The sequence below is a fragment of the Thalassophryne amazonica genome, chromosome 10 (assembly GCF_902500255.1).
Source record: "Thalassophryne amazonica chromosome 10, fThaAma1.1, whole genome shotgun sequence".
NCBI classification, from domain to species: Eukaryota; Metazoa; Chordata; class Actinopteri; order Batrachoidiformes; family Batrachoididae; genus Thalassophryne; species Thalassophryne amazonica.
The window spans coordinates 78,149,779-78,173,579 of NC_047112.1; the positions used below are offsets into that span (position 1 = coordinate 78,149,779).

The window sequence follows — 23,801 nt, forward strand, 5'->3', positions numbered from 1 at the left end:
CTGTTGTCCTGTAGTCCATTTCAGCCTTGTGCAGGTCTACAGTTTTGTCCCTGGTGTCCTTAGACAGCTCTTTGGTCTTGGCCATGGTGGACAGGTTGGAGTGTGATTGATTGAATGTGTGAACAGGTGTCTTTTATACAGGTAACAAGTTCAAACGGGTGCAAGTAATACAGGTAAAGAGTGCAGAATAAGAGGGCTTCTTAAAGAAAAATTAACAGGTCTGTGTGAGCCAGAATTTTTGCTGATTGGTATTGTGATTTCTGGATTTGTTTTTTTTTTTAGTTTATGTCTCTCACAGTGGACATGCACCTAAGATGAAAATTTCATACCCCTCCATGATTTCTAAGTGGGAGAACTTTCAAAATACCAGGGTGTTTAAATACTTGCTTTCCTCAATTTTGTTTTAGCCTTGTGAACAGTACTGATGGACTAAACAAACAAGGTGAGTTATTTATATACAACCCCTGGCAAAAATGATGGAATCACCGGCCTCGGAGGATGTTCATTCAGTTGGTTAATTTTGTAGAAGAAAAGCAGATCACAGACATGACACAAAACTAAAGTCATTTCAAATGGCAACTTTCTGGCTTTAAGAAACACTATAAGAAATCAAGAAAAAAAGATTGTGGCAGTCAGTAACAGTTACTTTTTTAGACCAAGCAGAGGAAAAAAATATGGAATCACTCAATTCTGAGGAAAAAATTATGGAATCACCCTGTAAATTTTCATCCCCAAAACTAACACCTGCATCATATCAGATCTGCTCGTTAGTCTGCATCTAAAAAGGAGTGAACACACCTTGGAGAGCTGTTGCACCAAGTGGACTGACATGAATCATGGCTCCAACACGAGAGATGTCAATTGAAACAAAGGAGAGGATTATCAAACTCTTAAAAGACAGTAAATCATCACGCAATGTTGCAAAAGATGTTGGTTGTTCACAGTCAGCTGTGTCTAAACTCTGGACCAAATACAAACAACATGGGAAGGTTGTTAAAGGCAAACATACTGGTAGACCAAGGAAGACATCAAAGCATCAAGACAGAAAACTTAAAGCAATATGTCTCAAAAATCGAAAAATGTACAACAAAACAAATGAGGAACGAATGGGAGGAAACTGGAGTTAACGTCTGTGACCGAACTGTAAGAAACCGCCTAAAGGAAATGGGATTTACATACAGAAAAGCTAAACGAAAGGCATCATTAACACCTAAACAGAAAAAAACAAGGTTACAATGGGCTAAGGAAAAGCAATTGTGGACTGTGGATGACTGGATGAAAGTCATATTGTTGGGATGGTGTCGTAACACGGACCCGCAACAGGGGGCGCAAATGAACGGACAATGGATAAGACAAAGAGTAACAATTTAATGTTGTGAAACGCACAACTGGATACAGACAAAAATATATAATGCCAATTAAACACAAGGTGACGTGCGGGCAGGCTCGAAGATAGGAGACCTCTGGCGATCGAAGAGCCGGGACCCACACAGCTTCCACCACCAACGGCCTGAAGAACACCGGAGCCGCCAAGTCCTGAGTCCCCAGGTGGTCACCGTCTTCTGTTGCAGACCCTGGTACTGCTGGCAGAAGATGAAAACAGTTAATGGTGAGTGTGTATCCACACACCCAGTAATCCTTCACCCACAGGTCTTCAGGGAGGGAAAACCTCCACCTCCGATACAGAATCACCCGTGCAGCTCCTGACAGTTGCTCCTTGGATGGAGTGAGAGGCGAAGACGTCGCAGACTCTCACTGCACGCCAATCCAATTATTACAGGCAGGCTTCAGGAATACGGCTGCACACAGAACAATAATTAGTCTCAGAAAGTATGAATTGCAGAGAATTACCTTAACGGTAGCTGATTTCTCGGCGAGGAGGTGGAGTAATAATCCGGCTTTTGTAGGGAAGGTGGTGATTGGTGACAGCTGGTGTAAATGAGTGACAGCTGTCACTCTCTGTTGTCTCGGTGCCCTCTCATGCTTGAAGCCCGCACTCCAAGCAGGGCGCCGACTGGTGGTGGTGGGCCAGCAGTACCTCCTCTTCAGCGGCCCACACAACACATATTCAGTGATGAATCTCGAATCTGCATTGGGCAAGGTGATGATGCTGGAACTTTTGTTTGGTGCCTTTCCAATGAGATTTATAAAGATGACTGCCTGAAGAGAACATGTAAATTTCCACAGTCATTGATGATATGGGGCTGCATGTCAGGTAAAGGCACTGGGGAGATGGCTGTCATGACATCATCAATAAATGCACAAGTTTACGTTGATATTTTGGACAATTGAAAGGATGTTTGGGGATGATGAAATCATTTTTCAAGATGATAATGCATCTTGCCATAGAGCAAAAACTGCAAAAACATTCCTTGCAAAAAGACACATAGGGTCAATGTCATGGCATAGGGTCAATGTCAATGAGCAGATCTGATTTGATGCAGGTGTTAATTTGGGGGATGAAAATTTACAGGGTGATTCCATAATTTTTTCCTCAGAATTGAGTGGTTCCATATTTTTTTCATCTGCTTGGTCTAAAAAAAGTAACCGTTACTGACTGCCACAATCTTGTTTTCTTGATTTCTTATAGTGTTTCTTAAAGCCAGAAAGTTGCCATTTGAAATGACTTTAGTTTTGTGTCATGTCTGTGATCTGCTTTTTTCCTACAAAATTAAACAACTGAATGAACATCCTCTGAGGCCGGTGATTCCATAATTTTTGCCAGGGGTTGTATATTTAGTGGTGTAGGGGTGGTGGCTAAGTGATTAGTGCACATTTCCAGTGCTGGAGGTTACTGGAAAGGGCCCAACCTCTACACAATGCAGACATCAAGCCACTCATTGGATCTATTTCTACAGCAGAGCCCATCATGCGTCCACCACAGAAATCATCAAATCCAGCATGCAGATCTTGCTGGATCTCGGACAGAATCAGTCGGCCAGAAAAAAATGACACTTACGTTATAATTTGTCAGCCTTAAGCAAAAAGAAAGCAGAAGAAATACTAAGGTGATTTGTCAGAAGATATATTTGAGATGCAAGCCTAGATTTGATCTGGATTATTGAAAGAAAATCTTTCTCCGCTCTACTCCACTATGAACCTAAGAGTGGTGATGCAAAATGCTAAATTTGCATCACTGTGTATTGTAATCACAACTATGTGTGTGTGTGTGAGGGGGATGCCTGGATGGATTTTTAGTCAATCGTGATAGTATGTCTCTGGATGGGTAACTGTTGGATCCAGTTTTTCAAAGGTCAAGGTTAATGTCAAACAGACATAGCCCAAAAATCATGTTTGCCACACTACCAATGTGGCTAGAGATTTGATCAGAGGGTCATACTGATCAGTAAAGTACACTCAATAAAAATATAAATGCAACACTTTTGGTTTTGCTCCCATTTTGTATGAGATGTACATACCTGTGGACCAACATTCCACAGGCCGCAATTGACAACCTGATCAACTCTATGCGAAGGAGATGTGTTGCACTGCATGAGGCAAATGGTGGTCACACCGGATACTGACTGGTATCCCCCCCCCCCAATAAAACAAAACTGCACCTTTCAGAGTGGCCTTTTATTGTGGGCAGTCTAAGGCACACCTGTGCACTAATCATGGTGTCTAATCAGCATCTTGATATGGCACACCTGTGAGGTGGGATGGATTATCTCAGCAAAGGAGAAGTGCTCACTATCACAGATTTAGACTGGTTTGTGAACAATATTTGAGGGAAATTGTGATATTGTGTATGTGGAAAAAGTTTTAGATCTTTGAGTTCATCTCATACAAAATGGGAGCAAAACCAAAAGTGTTGCGTTTATATTTTTGTTGAGTGTATTTGTGATCAGTTCATATAAGCTGTGATAGACTGGCATCCTGTCCATGGTGTAACCTGCCCTCCCAACTACCCACACAGTGACCCTTAAGTGGAGTAAGCGGGTGTACAAAATGAATGAATGAACAAAGGAATAATATATTATATCTCAGTATACAGAGTGAGCATGGCATACCTGTCATAGGGCATACCTGCCTCATGCCCTATGACTGCTGGGATAGACCCCAACTCCCCCGTGACCCTTTACTGGGGTAACCGGGTACAGAAAATAGATGGATATATTCTGAATGCTATGAGTCAAGATTCAAACAACTTTATTGATCCCTAAAAGGGCAATTCATCTTCACACCCAATTACCTCAAACAAAAATACAGCAATTAATCCACAATTGTTACGAGTTGAACGTAATAATGGAACACATCAGTGGAGTGGTAGAGCGGAGGCCGGGGTGGGGGGTGGGGGACAGAAACAGAAGGAGAGGAGAGAGGGGGAGATGCAACCACCCTTGCCGGAGTCCCAAGCTGGAGTCATCTGTGACTCATCGTAGGATGATGAATACAGATGGAGACACAGGACAGACAGACAGACAGATATTAAAATTGCTTACAATTTCATTTCTGTATGAACCCCGTGACCCAGTCCCAGATATGCTTCAGATGATTGAATCCATGTCAAATCTAAAAACGGCTGACATACAGTGGAAACATGGGTGACATTTCATCACAGAGGAAGCATTACCCATGGACCCATTTAAATTGTAAATGGCTCCATGAACCACCTAATGAAAGGAGCTGGAATATAGTCAGTCTAAATTCAGATGTATTTCAGTACTCTTCTCTGCAGGGTGTTACATGCAGAACTGAGGAGGGAAAAAAAAGCAACTGAATGCGGAGAACCTGCACAGTGCAATCAATAGTGCTGTAATTAAAGGGCCTGAGAGTCCTTTCTATAATGCCATTTCAAGCCTTTCTACTTTGCTGTCTCCCCCCATGGTCTCACAATGTAATTGCCTTGGAAATTTGCTGCACTTCTGCAATTTGTTCTTCATATTGTTAGTTTTACTCCTGTCTTATATTGTAGCACACGCAACTCTCACACAAGAGTTGCCATGATGAACTCGCAATAGATGGTTGCAGATATGGGCATCGTTTGATATGTTGAGTCAAAGTTGATTGTTGTACTTCATATTTCATTATACGCCGACGATGGCACAGTGTATATCTAATAACTGACTAAACTCATGTACTGAAACAAGACAACACAAAAAACCCAGTGCAGCCTCAACGTCTTTATCTCTTATTTATTTCTAATTACTGTGTAGTCAAAGGTGTTTTTCATAGCTGCCAATTGTATACATGATTATTATTATGATTTCTACATTTCATTTACACATCTACAGACATTTCTGTAGTGTCATTTTTGTAGTGTTTGATTAATCAAGCTCCTCTAGGGACATGAGAATTTATGTGATCACCTCTAAGTTATTGGTCTTCACAACTTTACAACTATGCACAGGCACTGTGGGTGCTGTGCGAGTGGAGGCATGCTATCTGGCACATGGGGTAATTATCTTGTGAGGAATTCACAAGGCTTTAAATTGTCCGTAGGTGTGCGTGCGGGTGTGAATGTGTTTGTTTGTCTATGTGTGTCCTTGCAACAGAATGGCATCCTGTCCGTGGTGCACCCTGACCCACGCCCTACGACTTCAGGGATAGGCTCCAGCCCCCGTGACCTTTATTTGGAGTAAGCAGTTAACGAAGAGTGAGTGAGTGAGATTGCCATTTATCATTCCTTTCAAGGCCATACCTTCCCAAGGCACAGTTGCCTTGGTTCAATGGTTACTTGCATGACCTTAGGCAGAAGGCCAGAGGTTTGGAATGGAAATGGCATAGTTCCAAATTAGAGGTGTTCCACCTTGCATGGTGTGATGCAATCTTAGATTATATACATGCACTACTGGCTATAAAGTGGGCCTATTATTCTGATTTGATCAGTAAAAACAAGCATAACTCAAAGTTTTTGTTTGAAACTGTAGCATTTCTCATTCATGGATGGCCACCTGTTATTCACTCTTCCTTTTCAGCACAGGACTTTTTGGACTATTTTTAGAAGAAAATTGATGATATTAGGTTGAGCATATCTCAGCAGGCCTTCATCCAACCACTGCATCCTGCTATGGAGGTGGATGCTCCCACTGAGGTGTTACCCAGATTTACAAATATTGATGGTTTCTCACTAGGTGCACTGATGAAGCTTGTGACATCTACAAAAAGCACAACCTGCTTATTTGATCCCATTTTTCAATTTCAATTTATTTCCATTTATAAAGCACCAAATCACAACAGAGTTGCCTCAAGGTGCTTCACACAAGTAAGGTCTAACCTTACGAACCCCCAGAGCAACAGTGGTAAGGAAAAACTCCCTCTGGGGATGAAACCTCAAGCAGACCAGACTCAAAGGGGTGACCCTCTGCTTGGGCCATGCTACAGACATAAATTACAGGCAATTCACAAAACAAATATACAAGAAATGCTGTTGGTGCACAGGACAGGAGGGTTTTCAGCACAAATTCCACACCTATCTCTGGATGGCGCTGCACCTTAAACAGAGAGAAAAAACAGAATCAGGCATCAGAAAGACAAGAAATACAGTATAATTTGCCAGCATTAAACAAGAAAAACAGGATTCTAAGGTGATCGCTGGCCACTAGCTCTAAGCATCACTAAAAGACCCAGAATTTTGGCAAAGTTGAGGCCGCGGCATGCACCGTTTCCTAATAAAATGAATTAAATTAATTATTTCATGCTATACTCATGATATATCCAGTAATAATTATGTGACTAATACAACTAAATACAAATGTTTAACTCAAGTCCTTCTGAAGGATGAAGTTTAGTGCAAAGCAAAGAAAAAATTTGTGTTAACTAATTTTACTCTCAATAAGGTATATCAGAAAACACCATTAACAAATAAATAAAATGAATAAATAATAATTATTATTATGAGTAATAATAATAACAACTCTGCACCAGCCATCTTAGAGAATCTGAACTGAAATTGGTGCTTTATGATGTGTAGGTAGGAAGTCACTTTTAGATTGATTCAAGCTCCAGCACTTTTTTGGTTAACACTCCCACCGTACAATCATGAAGCATGTTGTCACTGTCAGATGAAAAACACTTATCTCCAGTTCACCTACATTGGAGATAAGTGTTTTTCAACTTCATCAGTGACACTGCACGGTGTCAATATAGGTCAAGAAGCTTCTTGCAACATATCCCAAATTTGTTTTAAAATCAGAAGTTCACTCTCAACTGCTCATCTGCATAATTACAAGTGATTGAAGCCTGCATTTTGAGTGTCTGTGTGTGTGTGTGTGTGTGTGTGTGCGTGCATTATGTTCAACTTTGCTGTAATAAATAAAGGGATTCAGGCTTGACTGAGTGTTTAACAATTTTCATAAAAACTGGTTCAGTAATTTTTCAGCAATCCTGACAAATTAAAGAGCAGACGAGTGAAAACAGATGTTCCACATTCTGAATTCTCAAGCAAGTTATTCCAGTGTCATTGGAGTATGATTCACACATTATCAGCCAAATGTGGGATGCACTTTTTAATTTTCCACAACAGCAAAGCACATCAGCAGAACAGGTGGCCCTGTGGTATACTGTAGGACTACAAATGTACAGTATGGAACAGGGTCCAATTCCACTGTACCTGTCTGTGTCCCATCCAGTTTTGGACATTTACCTGCTTTGCACTGAGGAATCTGGGGATAGCCACTGGCTCTATCGACCTCAGAAGTTGTGTCGGACGCAACTTCAAAACACATGAACAAACTGTTCACGATATAGCAATCTCTCATCACATGCACCAAGAAAAAAGTCCAGGATATCTAAGAAAAAAATAAACAAAAAGCAAATAAAACCAAAACTTTTGAGGGAAGATCTGCCCAACAATAATATTCCTCTACTTATCCCATCAGCCCAGCAATAGACTGGTGTCCTGTCCAGGGTGTGCCCCATTTCTCACCCTGTGACTGCTGGGATAGGCTCCAGTGCCCCCTTGATTAACCCTTGATTGGAATAAGCAGATATAGAAAATGAATGAATGACTTTTCCCTTGTGGGGTCTCAGGGATGCTGGAAACTATCCCAGCAAACCATGATTGAGTGGTGGTATACACCCCTGATAGATCACGAACCTAACACACAAACAATCATTTGTTCCCACATTTGTAGGAAACTCCTGTGGGTGTTCTACCAGTCCGTAGTAGCCAGTGTCCTCTTTTACACTGTGATGTGCTGGGGGAGCACCACATCCAAGAAGGACACATCCAGGCTGAACAAACTGATCAGGTGGGCTGGCTCTGTGGTTGGCATGAAGCTGGACTCTCTGGTGACGGTGGCAGAGAAGAGCACACTGGACAAACTGCTGGACATTATGGACGATGCCAGTCACCCTCTGCACACTGTCATCAGCAACCAGAGGAGCCTCTTCAGCCACAGACTGCTCCTTCCCAAGTGCAGGACCAACAGACTGAAAAACTCCTTTGTCCCTCAGGCCATCAGACTGTACAACTCCTCACTCGGGGAGGAGGAGCAACAGGTAGACAGAGGACGGGAATGAGAGGAGCAGTAGTCGCCAGTAAACCAGTAGCGAGCAGTATTTCTGGTATTTATATTTGCAAACTGTTTTTCTTTTTTTCACTATACACCAACACACCTTTGGTCCTACCCCCCGCCCCTCCCACACCCCTCCCACACAGTTGTCTCTTATTTAAAGTGTGGGTTTACAATTCCCAACATCATTCAAAATGTTGTCGCATGAGAGGAACATCAGGATTCCTTTTCAGAACTTCACCCACAGTATGGCTGCTGCTGGTGTTTTGCTGCAGATGGAGATCAATGCACAAGAACAGCAAAGGAAGAGGAAAAGGCAGAGGAGGTGGTGGGTCAGACAGTGGATCCTGCATAAGCCACAATATGGACAGTATGATGTGCTTGTGAAGGAATTGCAACAAACAGATGCAAAAGGCTACAAGGGTTTTCTCAGAGTGGAACCTGCCCTGTTTCAGGAGTTGGTGGACAGAGTCGGCCCAAGAGTCCAGAAGCAAGACACTAATTACAGACTCAGTCTCAGCGCTGCCCTGAGGCTGGCCATCACACTGAGGCACTTGGCATCAGGGGATTCCTACAGAAGTATGGCCTATGAATTTAGCTAGTTATAACAGCATCAGCCGTGTCATCTCTGAAACCTGTGAGGCCATCATTTCTGAGTATATGGAGGAAGTTCTGCAGTGCCCTAAGACACCGGAGGAGTGGAAGCTGGTAGCCAAGGGATTCAGCACCAGATGGCACTTCCACAATTGCTTCGGGGCTATAGACGGGAAGCACATTGCTCTCCGTAAACCAGTTGGCTCAGGTTCAGAGAACTACAATTACAAAAAAATTTTTTCTATTGTCCTGATGGCCGTTGTTGATGCCAACTACAGGTTTTTATTTGTGGACGTTGGCAGTGTGGGCAGTGCTTCTGATGGTGGGGTGTTCAGTGAGACTGACCTTTTCAAAGCCCTGGATGAAGACTATGCAGTATTTCCTCCTGCTGAGCCCCTGCCCAATGATGACAAGGACATTCCCCACCACATGGTTGGTGATGATGCCTTCGCCCTCAGGACGTGGTTGATGAAGCCTTTCCCTTACAGGAAGCTAAGCCACGCGCGGCTTTCCATGACAAAATCTCTTGTTAAAAGTGAAATCTGCTGGAAAATGGCTGATGTCCAGCTCTTGTGATAACCAGAGAAAGAGCACACGACGGTCTCGTATCCACAGAGCCATCAGCTCAGAAATGGTCCAGTGGCTAGTGCCGCATCATCGCAGCTCAGAGCGTGGCGCGCTGAGTGTCCTTAAAGGGGTCCATAAAGCTGTACTAACAGACCTTATTCTCTGTGAAGCCCGTAAAATTTTCACCGAAAGCCAGATAAATTTTTCGAATAGTTTCCAGGTGCCTGTCTCTAACAGCTTCTGAAAAAATTCTGATGGAAAAAAACCCCAAATCATTCAGCCATTTCCAGACAATGAAAATCCGACGACGGGGTGGGACCACTCCTTCCACAAGGCGTGCTCACAGGCGAATGACGTCACCGACAGGCGCGGAAAAACTCACGCATGTGCACGTGTCTGACGTGAAAACATATGAATCAAATCCATATAGTTTAAAAAAATAAATAAAAAGGTACGATACTTTATGGACAGACGTCGTATATATATATATATATATATATATATATATATATATATATATATATATATATATATATATATATATATATATATATATATATATATATATATATATATATATATATATATATTGAAAATGATCCACAGGTGTATATAATAAAACGGCCACCTCATTCTGTATGCAGATCGGCACCGCGCGCAAACAAACAGACGAACACAAAGTTAAAGTGGATTCACATTGTAAAAATGATTGTGCTTAAAGCCAGGGAAAAAATAAAGCCAGCAAGCCACGGATGGAAAGGAAGCCAGAAAGAGCAGAGAGGCAGCTGTCCATGAAAGGACAACAGCAGCGCGCGCGCAAAAGAGCGATTTTGCAGAAATAAATGGACAAACAAAGTTTTGTGTGTTTAAAGCCGCAAAAAAAAAAAAAAAGCCAGAGAGCTGCGGCGCCAGTGAGGAGCACAGAGGCGGCTCTCCAGGAACCCGTGGTTCGGGTCTAGCTGGTCTGGTGCATTACAGGTGGACAGCAGCCTGGCGCACAGCGCACAACTGCAGAACTGTGATGGAGTGTCTATTTTTGGACTGCGTTTAAAAAATAAAAAAGAAGGGACATCTTTAAATGCTGCTGTGAATCTGTGAATTGAAAACCCACACTTTGAAGGGACCAGGTGTGGGAGGGCTGGAGGTTTGGACCAAGCTCATGCCTAAACGTGCGCCAACATGGCGTTATCATGGCGCTATCATGGCACTACGTGGCTTAGTGTGGCTGATGCGAGCCATTTGAGGCTGTAATGACGTGGCGCATGCGGGGTACAGAGAGGCACATAGTGGCACCTTCATAGTGGATATGTGATAGATGAAAATGTGGGTCATTCTTCAAATAATCACACCACACCCATGCGTTGCTCCTTCTTCGGCCTTCATTATTCGGTGGGACCGAGGCTTGAATTTTGAACATCTTGAAATTAGCGCCACGTTCAGAGAGGAGCCTTGTTAACTGAAGATAATGCCTCTAAGAGCCACTCTGAGCCACTATACTGCCACGATAGCTCACGAAACAAACAAACAAAAAAAAACAGGGTGCGTGGCTCCTTCACTCGGTGGGATTGAGGCTTGATACTGTTGTGTGCTTCTTACCCTGTGTGCTCCTATACAATGCTGCTGGAATCTCAATTTCCCTGAGGGAATCTTCCCAAGGGATCAATAAAGTTCCATCTAATATAATCTCTAATCTAATTTGTGGCTTTAGACTATAGGTGGACATGAAAACTCTACACACAAAGAACTCTGGTAGTGTCAAGAAAGACATTCTTTTTGCCACAGTTGTTCCAGTTGAGGTCCACATTGCGATTTGGCACATGTTTGACACTGGATGCCTTTTTTTTATTCAACTCTAGCCGTACATGGAAAAATACATGCAGTGTGCCCTACGTGGTGTCCCAAGTACTGATAAGGACTTACTCTGCTTAACTTCAGACAACTGTTGGCATTTGGTACTTTAGAGGGACCCAAACCCTGAAATTAGCACACACACACACACACACACACACACACACACACACACACACACACACACACACACACACACACACACACACACACACACACACACACACACACACACACACACACACACACACAGTGTGCTGCCAGTACTTTGAGGTTGACTGAATCATCTTGTTAAGGTCTGGTGATTTCCATCTCGGGCCCCTTAGCAATTAACCAATGGCCATTCAATACAGCCTAATTGAATGGGAATTAAACAGAGAAAATAAGAAGAAAACAAATTACAAAAAATAAAGGAGGCTGACAGATGGAAACAAATGATAGTGGGATCCCACGAGGGGGCACCAGCACATCCAATCGATTAGAGACAGATTACATCTCTCTCTCTCTCTCTCTCTCACCCTGTCCAGTTGTCCCTTTATTGAACACATATAATGGAAGCGAAACACACAATACATGGAGAAACACGAGCTGGATATGAGCTTGCTGCCAGGTTTGTGTTAGATACATATACATATGGTCTAAGAGCAAGCACGTAACGTGCACACCAGTACTGCTGTCCAAGTGTGGAACAATATATGAAATATAAAAGCATTGGGAATACAAAAATATCCACTGAAATCCAAATCCAAACTTGTAACAGACACAAATCTCTAAAAAAGTGACATAAAAAAAGACACAAATTTATTTTATGCAAAACCCATTGAAAACCATAAAATTTCCCCAAATAATATTTACTCGATGAGATGCTTCAAGTCCACAATTGAAAAGGATGCATGGACCCACACACACGCTTCCACTGAAGGATCTGCCTGCCTGCACAGGTGGATCAATTGCACTCTGGGATATGGCTGGTGGGGGGTGTGATTGATTGGCTGTACGACTCACATTGGCAGTGTTGATGCATAACAGGGATTTTCTGTGTGTGTGTGTGTGTGTGTGTTATCTGTGCAACATGGGGAATGGCAGCAAGCAGTCTTCCGCTCAGTGATCACCTGCTTGGATGTATTTGCGAATAAATGGAAATGGGCAGACCGTGCATGAATAACAGGGAATCACGCTGACAAGAAGACATGTCTACGACCTTACAGCCCACCCCGCACCCCCAAAAGTGTAAAGGTGGGATCAATTCCATAGAGTGCAAGCTCAACACAAAAAGAAAGACTACAGTAGTGACTGAGTAGGTGGAAGGATAGCTATGAAGCTGGGACAACAGTAAACGGACACTGCACAAAGTATTACTTCATAACACTAGAAAAGGCTAAGGTCTCAGAGACATGAATGTAATTGCTGTCAGAGGTTACTCACTCAACAATCTCAAAAAGTCATTAAAAACCTGGCACTATGTGACACGCCTTCCTGAGCATGATCCAGCATATAGGTGCCTCAGTCCTGAAGACCTCAGCAAGTGGAAAAGGCCAAGGGGACACTTTTAGATCACGACTTTCAGGAAACAAGAAGCAGTGAACTGGTAACTTCCACATCCCGGTCTGGATAAAATTGTGCACTGGGTAGTGAATAGTAAGATAGGTCAATAGTAGACCAAAGGACCAAACCTACAGTTTTCCAGGGAGCTTGTTGGCCTGCCCAGAAGTATAATAAGTACAGTGGTTGGGACTCTCACAGGTCACAACCTATTGAACAGGCATAGAATGGTAATGAGACTCCAACAGGTCAGTACAAGTGCAGCCTGTGGGGAGGAACCTGAGACGTCACTCCACTTTCTGGGCGAGTGTCCAGCATGGGGTAGACTGAGACAGGGTTTTTTTTGTGTTCCTTTGTTTTGGAACCTGACCAGATCAGGGAACTAAAGTTAAGAAACCCAGTATCCTTTATTAAGGGTACTGAAAGGTTTAACTAAGTATGTTCATTTTGGGGGAGCAATGGGCTCTTTTTGGCCTATGTTCTGCTGGGCTGATAGTTCACTCCCTCTTCCTTAATATAACCCTTAACCTAGATCCATAGTGGCAAAATGTTTGCACCTATAGACGGACCTATACATACTGTACGTATGACACTCTCTGTGGCATCCCCTGCTCACACTTTTTCTAGGGGGATAGAGGAAGAGGCCAGTCGCAATTTTGAACTCAAGGCATTCCAATGGGTATCCTGAACACAAGACGGCTAATGGGGCTCTGGTGAAAAAAGAAACCCTAAATGGCAGACAGAATGGAGAAGAGGAGACAAAGGAAGGACAGAGAGCAAGATCCTGACTGGCAAATGCATCCCACAACACGTTAAGAATTCACCCTGACCCCATAACAATAACAATAACCAGTGTTCAACAACTTCACACTTCACAAGAACCATTAAATTAAAACCATTTAGCATTATGCACCATATAAACAGCTAAGTGAATTTGGACACATGACAAATGCACTAATGCTATGTGGTATATACAGGTCTAGGATGTTGACGCATGGGAAACCATGGGCTCTAGAGGTGGTTGTTTCTATACTATATATGGAGGACAGCTGACATTTGGGGAACATTTGTTTACAGTTGTGCTACTTTTTTTTTTTTTAAGTATTGACATAGTTTTTATGGAAGTCTCGAAGATCTAATCTGTATTCAGTTGTGTTTAATTTAAATATTATGAAAAAATGAAGTTTCATATTTGCACTGTGACAGTGTTCACACTAGATCAAATTTCTTTTTTTTTTGTTTTTTTTTTCCTTTTTATTGGCCTGTGTGAGGGACAGCTGTCCTGTCATTAGGTGTGCTAACTACAGCACAATAGTTGCTAATTAGAGCTATTGTTTAGTCACTAGCCTATAGCAGTCTGCCTGTTGTGTGTTGGGGGGGTTTGGCTGGACAAGGTTGGGTTGTTTTGTGTTTATTTTCCTTCCCAGGTGATTTGGGGCTGTTCTCTGAGGAAAATGTGCTGCAGAACAGTCTCTCTCCTCTGTTACGATGATTGGCTGCACCTGTTGCATTCTCGTGCGGCTCTCTATCAGGACAATCCACGACACCTGTGATGTTCACATGCAGATCTGAGGACTTCCAGCTGGTACCAATGTAGTGATGAAGAACTACATTTAAACCAGCAGTGAGTTGGATAAGATTGCCAGAGAATACGACCTTGTGACGACCGTGTGGGGACGCTGAGAGCCGTTTCAGAGTCTGACATCGCGCCTGTGAAGGAGGACGAGGGTGAGAGGCAAACGTTGTCAGCACACGACAGAGGTGAATATTCTGAAAATTTTATCCATGAATGTAAATTGGCGTTTATACGCAGCTATAAGTAATTATTGGTGGAAATTGTTTGGCGTGCTCCTCACGGCAGTGGTGTGCGGATTAATGATCCTCCACTAGCTGTGAGCAGCAGCCTCTTTGAACTAAGTTTTGAAACCAGACCTAAACGTGTAGCTGATAAGTTTAACTCTAAACAATATTTCGTAGTAATAAGTGTTGAATAATCTCATCTCTGTTCCTCCTTCGCAGAGTACAGTCTGGGAAAGTCACCTGGGGGGGGGGTGTTGGCGGAACTCCTGAGTCCTGAACGTTCGGACTCCGACTGCTGAGACGCTGAGAGAGCGCGCCGCCTTTTCACCTCACCAGAACTCTAATTATTTAGTATTTCATGTATAGCACAAAGGGAGAAAAATAAATGTGTTTTCTTTTTGGAACTGCTTCTGATTATTTCATGCTGGGTTCAGTCAGATACCGGACCGCTCCTCAATCCGCGTCTTATCCATAACACTGCCTCTCAGTAGGAGGGGTCTGGTTAGGTTTAAATCTCCAGCTTTTGTTGGCTTCTGTTTTATTCGTCTCTACAAGAGTCAGACAGAAGTCAGACTTCCAGAGCAAGAATTTTAGCTGAGGAAGCTTCTGCGATTTGAAGCGAAACGTCCTCGTGTCAAGCAACCAAGTCCAGTAGAAGATTCACGCTTCTCTACTATGGAAACCACCTGGACAACTGAGAGCCTACACAGAAACAAGGCCCGTGTGAGACACTGTTTAGACACAATTCTGCTGTTATGTCCGGAGCGTGAACATGATCATTCTGGGTTTGGGGTCACATGCACACAGAAAATGTCCAGATTTAAATCTGCTGTCTGGGATGTTGGAGGATTCTGTCAGGTCTGCAGCAACTGCATAAGCTTTTATTTTGAAATACAGGTTCTTATTGTGGAAGTGCACATTGATCTGATCACTCTGCTGTTTTCATGACTTGAATCCTCATGAAAAAATACATAACTATGCCAAAGGACGAAGGTCAGCTCCTTATGGATTTCAATTGATGCTCCGGATACTCAGACACACAGAGGCCACTCCCCTTTCATTATATGGATGGTCAAGATACGGGCCTACATTTTCATTTTCACCATTTCAAATAAAAAGCTTGATATGAAGCTCAAAACATGATTTGGTGGTACTGTAATTATGATGTATTCTGTATTTGTGTTCTTTCTCCTTCCCTCTGAATGTCCAACGACTACACACATGCTTTTGAATGACAGTAAAATATTCCAGCTGTTCCTTAGTAATCTATTTATCTATTGTCAGGAAAGGAAATTTAAAAGATAAGACTTTATTGATCTCACAGTGGAGAAATTCACATGTTACGTCAGCTCTTAAGAAAACACACAAGATGGGTGCGAGTAGAGGAAAATGTGCATAAAACAGCGTGTGCAAGGATAAGCAATAATAATAACACTTGTAACAATACAATAAAATTGAGGTAGAGGTAGAAATCAAATATATATATATATATATATATATATATATATATATATATATATATATATATACATATGCATATGCATACATGACTGGAATTGAAAAAGACAGGAGCATCTTAGTGGAGTTTAGATGTGATGAGGTGACATTAGTGCAGGGATTTGTAAACGAGTTGTTATTGCACATGATATGTGGACATATTAATATTGCACATGACTTGTGGACATATTATTGCATGTGGTTATTTCACAGTGTTATTGCATAGTCTGACAGCAGCAGGGAGGAACGACCTGAGGTATCGTTCCTTCTTGCACTGAGGGTGCCTCAGTCTATCACTGAAGGAGCTGCTCAGCTCCACTACAGTCCGGTGCAGAGGGTGAGAGGAGTTGTTCATGATGGATTTGAACTTGGTTAACACCCTCCTCTCAGCCACCTCCTCCAGAGAGTCCAGAGGACAGCCTAGGACAGAGCTGGACTTCCTGACCAGCTTGTTCAGTCTCTTTCTCTCCCGCTCTGTGCTGCCCGGGGCCCAACAGATGACAGCATAGGAGAGAGCTGAGGCTACAACAGAGTCATAGAAGGTCTTAAGCAGAGGCCTGCTCACTCCAAAGGATCTCAGTGTCCTCAGGAGGCGCCTTTTTTGTACAGGGCGTCGGTGTTGTGAGTCCAGTCCAGTTTGCTGCTGAGGTGAACACCCAGGTATTTGAAACTGTCAACAGTCTTTATGTCCTCCCCCTGGATGTTCACCGGTGGGTGAGGTGGTGGTTTCCTCCTGAAGTTGATCACCATCTCCTTCGTCTTACTGATGTCTGTGATGACCGACCGGTACTCCAGCTCGTTCCCCTCAGACACACGACCCACAATGGCGGAGTCATCAGAGAACTTCTGGAGATGACAACTGTCTGTGTTGTAGGTGAAGTCTGAGGTGTAAAGGGTGAAGAGGAAAGGCGAGAGGACGGTGCCCTGGGGGGCCCCGGTGCTGCACCTTACCACCTCAGACTGACAGCCGCGCAGCCGCACGTACTGCGGGCAGTTAGTGATGGTCCAGGTGGCGAGATGTCCATCCACACCTGCGTCCTCCAGCTTCCTCCGGAGCAGCGCCGGTCTGATGGTGTTGAAAGCGCTGGAGAAATCAAAGAACATGACTCTCACAGCGCTCCTGCCGGTCTCTGGGTGGGTGAGCACTCACTGCAGCAGGTAGATAACGGCATCATCTACCCCGATGTTGGGCCTGTAGGCGAACTGCAGTGGGTCCAGGATGTCGCTCACCACGGTGCAGAGGTGAGACAGGATGAGCCGTTCCATGGTCTTCATGAGGTGGGAGGTCAGGGCAACTGGTCTGTAGTGGGCTGGTTTCTTGGTGTGCGGTGTTTTGGGAACCGGGACCACACAGGAGGTGTTCCACAAGGTGGGGACCACCCCCAGGCTGAGGCTCTTGTTGAAGATGTGGCTGAGGACCTCACAGAGCTCATCTGCACAGGTCCTCAGCAACCTCGGGGAGATCCCATCAGGTCCTGCTGCTTTCCTCTGCTTCAGCTGCAGGAGCTGGCATCTCACCTCAGACAGAGTTACAGTGAGGGGGGAGGGGGAGGGGGGAGCTGAGGTGCTGGATACAGTCCGTGGAGAGGAGGGACAAAGTCCAGGGTGCAGTGGAGATGACTGGGGGGGAGAAGGTGGGGGGTCAGGGGAACTGGAGGGCTGGCTGCTGGAGACGTGTGGAGAGCCAGGATCAGGCAGGGGGGCAGGTGTGAAGGAGCCAAAACGGTTAAAGTAACGGTTTAGTTCCTCTGCAAACCGAGAATCTCCATCTGCAGTTCTCCTGGCACCCTGCCCAAATCTGGAGGCGGTCTTGAGGCCTCTCCACACGTCCCTGACATTGTTCTGGGCCAGTTGTTCCTCCATCTTCTCTCCATATTCCTTCTTGGCTGCACGGATCTTCCACTGGAGTTCCTGTTGGACTCTACGCTGCTCCTTTCTGTCTCCCGAGTTGAAAGCCCTCTTCTTCTGGTTCATCAGGACCTCAGCTCGGAGGTCACCCAGGGGTGGTTGTTGGGAAAGCACCGTACCCTCCGGGTAGGCACAGTGTTCTCCACACAGAAGTTCATGTAGTCAGTGACACACTGGGTCAGGCCGTTGATGTCTTCACCATAAGAGTTTTGAAACATGCTCCAGTCTGTGGTTCTGAAACAGTTCCTCTACCTCTCAGTGGCCTTTTCAGTCCAGAGTTTCACTGACCTTTTCTGCACTGGCTCTCGCTTCTCACCCTGGGTGTGTATTGGGGGAGCAGATAGACGAGGTTGTGATCCGAGTGTCCGAGTGGAGGGGGTGTAAGCGTCCTCCACATTAGCATATAAAAGGTCCAGTATTCTATTGTCCCTGGTTCTACACGTGACGTACTGGGTGAACATGGGGAAGGTGGCGGAGAGGGAGGCGTGGTTATCTGTTTGCTCTAGTTTAATGTGGTCTGTTTGGCTTTCTTTTTGGAGAATGGTCGAGTTTGTGGGTATCAAAAATGCTGCAGTTTTTCCACATGAAAGGAAATTTTTCAAAATTAATCCACTAATACACACAAAATAAGAACAGGTCCTTGTTATTTTTTTGTAATACTTTTATATTTATATTTTTATATATTATATTATTTTACAATAACAAGGACCTGTCCTTTCTATTTTTTGTGTGTATTTCTTGTTGTTTTTCAAGAATGATAAAACAAAAAATTACAAAGAAACAGCTGTTTTTAGTCTCAGAGACTATGACAGCCCTAAACTGCATCAAATTTATAACACTGGCAAGTAAAGAAGACACATTTCAACACAATCAAAAGTTGTTTGACTTTTGGCTGCTCCCACTAATTCAGAGCCAGTGATTCCCAAAGTGTGGGCAGTGCTGCCTAGTGGACCATGCGTGTACTACAGGTGGGCAATAAGACATTGTTAAAAAGAAATAAATACAATGTTGTGTTTCAAATTAATAATAAGGTGTCAAATTACCAAACATGTTTATAATTGAAAAATGTAATTAGAAGTAACAAAACAAAGCTGTGACATTTAAAATACATACGTATATTATACTACGTTTGTGAACCCAGTTCTTTGGCAAACCCATTTTTAGCATCAAAAAAGTTCATTCACAAGAATAAAGATGGATTTTAAATAAATATTTGAAGAATATTCAAAAAATGTATTTTATATTTTCAGGTTTAAACTCAGTGTTTTAGACAAATACATGTCATATATTCAAAAAGTGGAGATTGCCCCAAACATTTTGATATGTCACATATGGAAATTATAGCAAAAGCCAATATGCAAGAATGTGTGCTGTGTCTTTGCTCAAGGTTACATCGAGTCAGTATATGATTAGTCCTCACCAACTCTGTTTGAAATTAACAAACTCAAGTGTTTTGTGATTTTTACCATGTTTCATCAATGGCAACTTGATGTTAGTGCAACCACTTGACGCTGAGTAGAAACTTTGTGTAATTACCTTTGTTAGAAGGCATAGCGAGAGGAATACAGGATTCTCTGGGGCCTGCGGACGGAGATGACAGCAGTGTCTTGGCCAGGAAGGCAGAGATAGGCTGAACCAACAGAGACGTGAGACTTCCTCCACCATTATCTGACAAGTTAATGAGATGGAAATAAAAAAGTAGTGATTTATAGAATATTTCCATAAAGAAATTGGAAACTGCTGTGCCTGTAAATGTAAAAACAGGTAAAATCTAGGATATAATCCAGGTTATAATCAATGACACCTGTAAAACTGAAGTAGAGAATATACAAATATGTTTAAATTATTTGTCAAGCAGAGACTGATCTCTCTTTCCTATGACTAATGTAGACTTGTTGCATTGAATTTCGAATAAAGTCTTGAATGAAAGTAAGTACAGAGACCCCCTAATGGCAGATAGATTGCCATCCAGTCTAGGGTGTACCCTGCCTCAAGCCCCATTACTGCTGGTACATGCTCCAGTCCACCTCTCAACCTTGACTGGAGTAAAGCCCCTTTCACACCAGGCCTGAATAGAGTTACGTTGTGGTGTGTATCTATTATGCAGAAATGGCTGTTTATGTTGTGTGCAGGGGGGAAGCTTTCCCCCGCCTCTTCTTCTTCTGTGGTTTTGAAGCTTCACTGCCAGCAAAGTTCAGCAGGATGAATAAAATCTTGCAATGCAGGTATGTACTGATAACAAAAATCGAAAATAATTTTTTGTGTGACTGGCATAGGGTAGCGTACAATTGCAGAGGCTTGGTGTATAGTAGCGCAGGGTTATATAGACTTGCATACAGTAGAGGAGTGCTGCATAGAAGTGCAACATAAAAAGACTTGAATTCAAAATTCAGTTGTCATCAAACCAGTTACACATAGTTTGGCAGTGGTGCCAAGTCCTGCTCCAAATCTCCTGGTTGATGGCTGTGTTGATTTAAAAAAAACAAAACAAAACACAGATACAACCTGTCTGTACTTGAGTAGGGGTCACAAACAGCTCATGCCATTAAGAATAAATAACAATTTTAATGTGGCAATAGATTTGCTGGCCTTGTTGCTTTATACACTGCAAAAACTGTCCTCCTGAAAATAAGCCTAAAAATCCAAAATCCAGCCAAATTGTCTTGTATTAAGCAAAAAAAAAAAAAAAAAAAATCTGCCAGTGGGGGTTAGAATTCTCAAATCTAGCAAAATGTCTAGGCACTGAATAGTCAAATGTGCCTAAAAACTAGCTAGAATTTTTTTTTTAAGATTAGTCTCTGTCTTAAAATAAGGAAAACAATCTTGTTCCTTTGCTTGGATGATTTGAAATCCATTGCCTTTCCTTGTTACTGGTTAAATACATCTTGATATTAGCTGGAAAAAACTTATTAAGAAAATGTGAGATATATGTTCCCAAAATAAGACATCGTTTCTTCTGTAAAAATGCTTGAGAAGATTGTTTTTCTATTTAGACAAAAACTAAGTCAAATTTTCTTTAAACAAGTCTTTTTGTAATTTCTTAGGTATCAGTTTTTGCAGTGCATAAATTAAAGGAAACAGAAACACCATGAAACAACCAGTAACTATGGTGAGGATTGTGAAAAATTCAAACCAAAACTGGGCGTGAGATAGCAATGAAGACTTTAACAAGGACAGGAGAGAGACAGGATAGAGTCAAAAGATAATCTATTCTCGATCGAGGATCTTGGAGCAGTAATCACAGTAATAGGTGTGTAGGGAGGGATTATATTTCACAGCTGGCTTCGGAACACATCAGGACATATGTGGCTCTACAGTATGTAGTAAGCACTTAATTGACAATAGCTTGGAAGGCTGTCAACCAACAAAGAAGCCATTTAACCAAAAAGAAGAAAAATAAAGCCAAAAAAGTATTCAAGAGAAGACAGAAATTTAGAGGAGATGGAATAAATCCAGAAACAAATTAAAGATTAAACAATATGCACTGTACAGGATTGTCGTGATGAAGAAAGAGCTGAGCCAGAAAACAAAGTTCTTGATTTACCAGCCGATTTAATTTCCTATCCTCACCCAGGATCATCAGCTTTGGGTCATGACTAAAACAACATGTATGCACATTGTTTGAAAAATGTGTTCTATGATTTTTTATTTTTTTGCACTCTTGTGAGTGAGTGAGAAATCCTTTCACTTGCATCTGCATTCTGGATACCAAAGCTGTATGTCTCGGGCATTCTCAGATTTAAAGGGTATGACAGGTGCCAGTCTGAATGACCATTATTCAGGCTACAACACGCCCATCCCTAATGACCACAGTAAATCTACCATTGCTGCACCCACTGCTCAGCTTTGCAGTGATATTTCATACCTTTTAAATAGTGATGTCCACTGAGACGTGACTCAAAAGGATTTGTACCCTCTGCACCATGTTTTTGCACTCGCGATCAGCATGGCTCTTCATGTTAAACAGATGGCAGCAAACCAGTTGCATTGTGAAGAAACATCAGCTATGACATTGTGGTCATATGGCACATTTCTCGATCCAGGACACAGTTCCCACATTGTTTAAGACCCCAGAAAAAGGAAAAAGCCAAGTGTGTGCCAGATTGAATGGCACATACTTCTGTATGTACCGATCTGTGGGGATGGGAAAGTTGTTTGCTTAGGCAGTTTCCATCCATGACCCAGGGTGGTTCTATAGTGTTGTGGATGACACGATCAACTCTGTTATCACATGCTCTCATTCCTGACCTGACCTTGGACCATGAACTAGATATCCGTGTTTGCCTGTTGGCATCAAATCACATTATTATTATTATTATTGTGTCAAGGAGCAAATGCTAGTTCCTGTTATTAAAGATAAAGCTGGGAAAATAGGCAGTTCAGAAAATTTTAGATCTATAGCGTTGGCCAGCATTGTGTCCAAAATTGTGGAAAAAATTTTGCTAGACAAGATATCAAAATTTGTGGCATCATCAGATAGCCAGTTTGGCTTTAAAGCTAAGCTTGGCACAGACGTGTATATACGCTCTCAAAGAAATAGTTATGAAATACAAAAATCAAAATTCATCTGTTTTTATGTGTTTTTTAGATGCCTCTAAAGCCTTTGACTGAGTAAATCACAGAAAACTATTTATGAAATTAATTTAGGGGGGTGTACCCAAATTTGTTGTTAGAATATTACTGTATTGGTATGCTCATCAAAAGATGCTGGTTAAATGGGGAAACAGCGTGTCTGAACCTTTTAGTGCATGTAATGGGGTCAGGCAGGGGGAGATATTATCCCCTATTCTTTTAAATTTGTATTTGGATGATCTCTCAACCAGACTGAAAGCTTGTAGCACTGAATGCATAGTTGGTGACCTTGTTTTAAATCATCTAATGTATGCAGACGACCTGGTGGTTTTCAGTCCGAGCACTGCCGGGCTGCAACAACTACTTAAAATCTGTTCCCACTATGGTTCGGAACATGACATCAAATACAATGCATTAAAAAGTATGGCAATGATTTGTAGAACTAAGGAGGACAGAGATACAAGGTTTCCTGTCTTTTATTTGTCAAATACTGTGCTTAATGTAACTGATAAAATAAAATATCTTGACCATGTACTCACAGAGGATTTGTCTGATGACGATGATATAAATACACAATGTAGAAATTTATATGCTCAGGCAAATACCCTGGCATGCAGATTTGGACCCTGTACAGATAATGTTGTGTGTTGGGGGGTGTGGCTGGATATTTTGGTGTTCTTTTTTTTCTTTGCTCTCCAGGTGGCATGAGAACTGATTTGTCTGTGGAGAAGGTGCTGGCTGAAGAATCCTTCACCCTCATCAACATCATGTGCAGCACCTGTGAATGGTGCTCACATGCAACCTTAAAGACTTTCAGCTGAAGCAGATAATTGGATGGCGTTCTGCATTTAAGTCGTGTGATTCAAGCAGAACTGCCGGGAACTCGACCTTGTGATGTTCGTTTGTGAGACGCTGAGGACCGCGCCTGGGTTTGACACATCGAGCCGTGAAGCAAGGAAGGGTGAGGGACACATGCTGTCAGCACACATCAAAGGTGATTAAGTGTTTGACTAATTG

General features: G+C 42.6%; 1 protein-coding gene across 1 annotated transcript in view; it reads right to left on the reverse strand.

Moving 5' to 3' along the window:
• Nucleotides 1-23,801, reverse strand: part of LOC117518136 (inactive N-acetylated-alpha-linked acidic dipeptidase-like protein 2) — a 656,634-nt gene that overhangs the window by 372,402 nt on the left and 260,431 nt on the right. The window contains exons 8-9 of the mRNA XM_034179197.1: nt 19,749-19,868; nt 9,772-9,779 (exon numbers count right to left, since the gene is read on the reverse strand). Coding sequence (XP_034035088.1) covers nt 9,772-9,779; nt 19,749-19,868 — 128 coding nt within the window. The remainder of the gene's footprint in view (nt 1-9,771; nt 9,780-19,748; nt 19,869-23,801) is intronic.